The following is a 6000-nucleotide window of genomic DNA, read 5'->3' on the forward strand; positions in this document are numbered from 1 at the left end:
ATGAACAAGTCAGGACAAACTTAATAATGATCCGTAACTCTTCAGGTAAGATAAAAGTTCCTCAACATTTATTTCTTTTTTGAATATATCCAGACCTTTCTGAATTACAAAGAGATAATTTCCTGTAAACTCTACTGGTTTTTCTATTTCTACATAGTTTAACTAGACAAAAAAAAAAAAAGGAAAAAAAAAAAGAGGAAAAAAATTTAAATAAATATAATACTATGAGAATTTTATACATATTATTTTATTATTTTTTAATAAAATATTTATATGTATAAATAAGATTATATATAGTTAATATAAAAAATATATAATAAATTAGGAATTACTTTATATGGTAGAAATATGTACACATGAATATACATACATACATTAATATATATATATATATATATATATATATTTTTCTTTTAATATATATATTCATTTTTGTTATTTCTCTGACTAGATTACCTTCTTTTCCTTAATATCGAAAAAACCAATGTCCAAGCTGGGTGGAGGCTGTTCATTAAAGGCAGGAAGAAAATATAAAACCCCGTTATATGTTTTTTTCATTTTCATAAATTCAATATAGCATTCATAATATGGTTTAAGATCACTTATATAAACACTTTGCATTTTTTTAGAAACTTCTTTGAAAATTATTTCTTTCCCTTTATTTTTATCAAAATAAAAATCAGGGATACTATCTGACATTATATATGCAATTACACCACGTCCTTTTTTTCCACTTTTTGAATAATGTACTTCTAATTGTCCATTATTTTCTTCATTATAAATAAGATATATACCTTCTTTTACATTAATAATTGTTTCTTTCACTTCAGGAGGAGGTCCAATACAACTTGCTTCGTTCGGAGGATTGGGTGCTGATGCTGCTCCTATGAAATTTAGTTTAGCTTTCTTTTTTAAAGGAAACTTTGGCTTGATTTCTTTCTTTATAAATATAATATCTTTTGATGGTTCTTTAATTTCATCAATTTTTTGTTCCTCTCTATTTTCTTCTTCCAACAATTTTAATCTTTCCCTTTCTTTTTCTTCTTCCTCTTCCAACAATTTTAATCTTTCCTTTTCTTCCTCCAACAATTTTAATCTTTCCTTTTCTTCTTCCTCTTCCAACAATTTTAATCTTTTCCTTTCTTCCTCCAACAATTTTAATTTTTCCTTTTCTTCTTCTAAAAGAAATTCATTCACTGCTTCATCTTCTGCATCCCATCCGCAACAGAAACAAGATAAGCAGCTTCTTACATTTTCCTTTTTAACATTGTTGTTCATATTTTGGTTTCTATTATTTCTATATGTATCTATAATTTTTTTAGGTATAACATCCTCATGGATAGCTTCCCTTTTTTTATGAATACGTTCATTTTTATTATCATTCAGTGGATCATGCATATTTTCAATTATGTTCTTCCCATGTTTTTCTTTTTTAGAATTCATTTTTTTATTTGTTATCATACCCTTATCATCATATTTTTTATTCTTCTTATTTGTTTTTCCCTTGGGTACTTTTCCATCTTTTGAATTTTTTTTTTTCATTCCTTTGAAATAGAATAATTGTGGGGGAATAAGCAAATGCTTATATATGTGTTTATTTAAAAGTTAGGACAAAAAAAAAAAAAAAAAAAAAAAATAATAAAAAAATATAATAATAAAAAAATATTAAGAACAAAGAACATAATAATATATATTCATATTAATATATAACAAAACAAAAAAAGGTACTTACAAATAATATATTACACCTTAGGATCTGTATAAATATATGACAAATCTGGACAAGTAAAAAAAAAAAACAAAAAAAATATAACAATATTATATGTATGTATATATATATATATATATATATATATAATATTGTTGAGAATAATTTTTTCTACATATAAAACATTAACATATTGTTGTATTAAAATTATATATATATATATATATATATATATATATATTTTACTAATAGATATCACAAATATGATAGCATGTTACATATTACAACATTTAAAAAAATAAAAATGAAAATATTTATAAAATCAGACAGATATATTTATATAGATATTTTGGTATACTCTTACATATATATATATTATTAATTTAAAAGACAAAAGGATGTTGTAGGTTTTTTTTTTTTTTTTTTTTTTTTTTAAATAATTTTGTCATCCTTTTATATATATACCTTATAATTATTACATATCTAAATATATATATTCCAAATTAAAAAAAAAATGAAATTTTAAAGTTCTTATAATTAATATGATACGAATATAATAATAAAAAGAAAAAATTAAAAGCAAACATATTATAATTTAAACACTTTCTTTTTCTTTCCCTTTTATTTCCAGTTGTTATTATATTACGCATGCATCATTTATTTGCACACCTACTATATATTTCTTATAGATAGGCAAAAGAAAAAAAAAAAAAAAAAAAAAAAAAAAAATACAAAAAGTTATGAATTGTTCAGGAAAATTTTCATGTTCCATTTTTTTTATTTGTTTAAGTCATATGAAAAATGAGAATTTAATAATACATTAAAAATACAAGAAGAAACAATATTAATATGATTTATGAATTTAATAAATAAATATATATATATATATATATATATGTATATATTTTATTAGTCATATAGTGATTTCATCTTCTAGGTGTATATATTCAAAGGAGAAATTCTTCTTAAGTTGTTTGGACCAAGCTGAAAAAAAAAAATAAAATAACAAAAATAAATTAAAATGATAAAAATAAATATAGACACTTATATTAATATGAATACTAAAATCAAATTAAATATACATATATATATATATATATATATATATTTTTATTTATCCTACTTGATACATAGTCAAAAGACACGTAGGTACCATGTTCTACTTGATCATTTAAAATTTTGATTGTATTAAAATCTGGTAGAAGCCAGGTAGTATATTTCTTGTGATATTTCCAGGACTTTTTCTTCAACTCCTTGGCAGCCAAATGTTGCTGATAAGTACCCTTAAATAAAACATATATATAATATATATATATATATATATATATATATATATATATATATAATATATTGTTTAATTACAACACTAATACAATATATTACATATGTGACACAAAATTAAGTTAAAAAAAAAAAAAAAAAAGGAACATGAAATATGTATACATATTCATATGAAATACTAATAATTTCGAAATTTTATTTTTTCTTATATTACTGGTTGATAGTAAAAAATAAAAAATAAGGTATCTAAATGAAGTTTCTCAAACAATTCTGGACTATAAAAATAAAATATAATATAATAAATATATAAATAAATATACTCATATATATATATATATAATCCTCAAAAAAAATAATTATATATTTATTATTTTTTACCTTTGATATACTGATAAAGGTGTTGTTGGAAAAAATTTACATGGATTGCCCCATAACATCCTAGGGGTATATTGTCTATATTGATCTCTATCACTTTTTTTTATAGAATTTTTATAACTACCTTCTATCATCTCTTGTAATTTAAAGACTGTATAAAAAAAAAAAAAAAAAAAAAAAAAAAAAATTTATTAATTAATTCTTTAATAAAATAGTAACACAATATATTTGTATATATTACAATATATACATATATATATATGTTATGTCTTTTTTTTTTTTTTTTTTTTTTTTTTTTCTATACAATTATTTTCCAACATATTTTCGGCTGCTAAAGACATGGTCTCATTATCCTTCTTCTTTTTCATCTCCTTTTTATGTGAATTATTATTTTTGTTATTCATTCTTTTAAAAATATATTTTAATCAAAACTAATTTATTTAAAAATACACTTGTTTATATCAAATATAATATATATATATATATATATTTATATATCACACCTTCTAACATGAAAAAAATGAAAGCATACGTATCATTTATTTTTTATTTGGGATTAATAAAACAAATATTAAAAACTTTACAAAATGAAAATAATATATATATATATATATATATATATATATATATATATATATGTATGTATTTGTGTATCTATTTATTTATACTTTTATAATACAGTGATATAAAAAAATTTATGGATGCATATATGTTTATTTAATAATAATACATTCTAATGTAGGCTTAAAAAATATATATATATATATATATTTTTTTATGATATATATAAATTAACCATATATGCGTGGAAAAAAAAAGAAAAAAAACATTGGATAATTATAAAAATTTTTTAAATGATAAAATATATATGCATATATGGATAAATATATAAAGATATATAATATTTATATATTCTTTGTAGAAATAAATAAGACCGACATAAATATTATATTTATATATATATAATATATTCTCTCTATTTTTTATAATTTTTTCACGACATATATATTTATATGTATATATAAATATATGTACTTTTTTAAATTATATATTTAAATTCCTTAGCATCCACATATTATATATATGAAGTGATGTTTTTCTTATATTTTATTAAACTTATATTTTTTTTATTTTAAAAATTAATTTATTAATATTTTTATATATACAACGTTTTTTTTAGTTTTCTTTATTCTATTTTTTCATTTGGTTTGGCTTTTTTTTTTTTTTTTCTTTTTTTTAATAAAATGAATTAAAAAATAAATATATATTAATTATATATATATAATATAAAATAATACATATCTTTTATTTTTTTAATAAAAATTAAAAATTTTTTTTTTTTTTTTTTTTTAGATATATATATATATATGTACAAACGGCATAAACATGTTTATATATAAAAAGACCAATCAAATTAAAAGCATTCATAAAGTAAAAAAAAAAAAAAAAAAAAAAAAAAAAAAAAAAAAAATTATTACAATATGTAAAATGTTAGGGCATAAAGGTTATATATATATATATGCAAGTGTGATAGAAAAAAAAAAAAAAAAAAAAAAAAAAAAAGATACACACATAAATGAATATATAAATATATAAACACATACGAAAATATACATATATATATAATATATATATATTTTGTAGATGTTTTATATTTTTATATATTTTGCATTTTTTAAATATTCCATTAATCCTTTAATATGTTAAATCTTGCAGATTATATTATATATGCATCTGATATTTAATATGTCTATTTAATAATATATAGGAAAATTTATTTTGTCATAAAAAATAAAAAAACAAATAATAATTATAAGATAGACATATAAATATATATATATATATATATATGTGTGTTACTTATAAATATATCTGTTTTCTTATATGCATTATTAATTTTAATGATGTTCATTGCTTTATATATATTTTTTTTTTTTCCCCAATTTGTTTTGTATTATTATCCATATATATTATATAAGTATGTCTATATGGTATATACAATGTAAATAAATAAACATTTATTTTGTTTTATTTTATTTTATTTTATTTTATTTTATTTATTATTTTTTTTTTTTTTTTTTTTTTTTTTTTTCTCTTTATATATATATATTAGTTTGCTACAAAATCTGGGTGTTTTTTTAGGACGATGGTAATTTTGGGGATTCTTCTGTTAATCCTATCTGAGCTAAAATAAGCTGTTTGTACTTTTACAATTTGTCCTATAAAAAAAAATAAAATAAAATAAAATAAAATTAAAATTAAACATACACATATATAATATTGTTTATATTTATATTTGATTTATATTTCATTTTTATTTCATTTTTATTTTTATTTACCTATATCTTCCTTCTCCATTATTGATGCTGCACCTATTGCAATTTTTGTTGCGTTTCCTAGACCTGTTATTATGACTTCATCAAATGGGTTCTTTTCTTCATTTCCTGTAAACATCCTCTTACCAATCCTTGCATAAAAGGTTGGTTTCTTGGTCATAGAAACCTAAAAAAATTAAAATATATATAAAGACATATATATAAACACATTATATAATTATATCTAATTTTTTTTTTTTTTTTTTTCACAAATAATATATATATATATATATTATATATATATGCGGGCACGTATCATTC

General features: G+C 18.5%; 3 protein-coding genes across 3 annotated transcripts in view; all 3 read right to left on the bottom strand.

The window, feature by feature from the left end:
• Window positions 1-9: 9 nt before the first annotated feature.
• PADL01_1004500 (conserved Plasmodium protein, unknown function) lies at window positions 10-1542 on the bottom strand (the record flags this gene model as incomplete). Its single annotated transcript, XM_028682094.1, has 2 exons — window positions 10-162; window positions 457-1542. The coding sequence occupies 2 exons, from the start codon at window positions 1540-1542 to the stop codon at window positions 10-12; spliced, it is 1239 nt and encodes a 412-aa protein (XP_028538406.1).
• Window positions 1543-2621: 1079 nt separating this feature from the next.
• PADL01_1004600 (CCR4-NOT transcription complex subunit 5, putative) lies at window positions 2622-3768 on the bottom strand (the record flags this gene model as incomplete). Its single annotated transcript, XM_028682095.1, has 5 exons — window positions 2622-2692; window positions 2832-2991; window positions 3204-3264; window positions 3368-3515; window positions 3669-3768. The coding sequence occupies 5 exons, from the start codon at window positions 3766-3768 to the stop codon at window positions 2622-2624; spliced, it is 540 nt and encodes a 179-aa protein (XP_028538407.1).
• Window positions 3769-5473: 1705 nt separating this feature from the next.
• PADL01_1004700 (DNA/RNA-binding protein Alba 3) overlaps window positions 5474-6000 on the bottom strand; it is a gene marked incomplete at both ends in the record, with an annotated part of 725 nt that continues 198 nt past the window's right edge. Inside the window, 2 exons of the mRNA XM_028682096.1 lie at window positions 5474-5583; window positions 5704-5866. Of these exons, the coding sequence (XP_028538408.1) occupies window positions 5474-5583; window positions 5704-5866 (273 nt within the window). The remainder of the gene's footprint in view (window positions 5584-5703; window positions 5867-6000) is intronic.

This window comes from Plasmodium sp. gorilla clade G2 (genome assembly GCF_900097015.1).
Source record: "Plasmodium sp. gorilla clade G2 genome assembly, chromosome: 10".
Taxonomy (NCBI): domain Eukaryota; phylum Apicomplexa; class Aconoidasida; order Haemosporida; family Plasmodiidae; genus Plasmodium; species Plasmodium adleri (nom. inval.).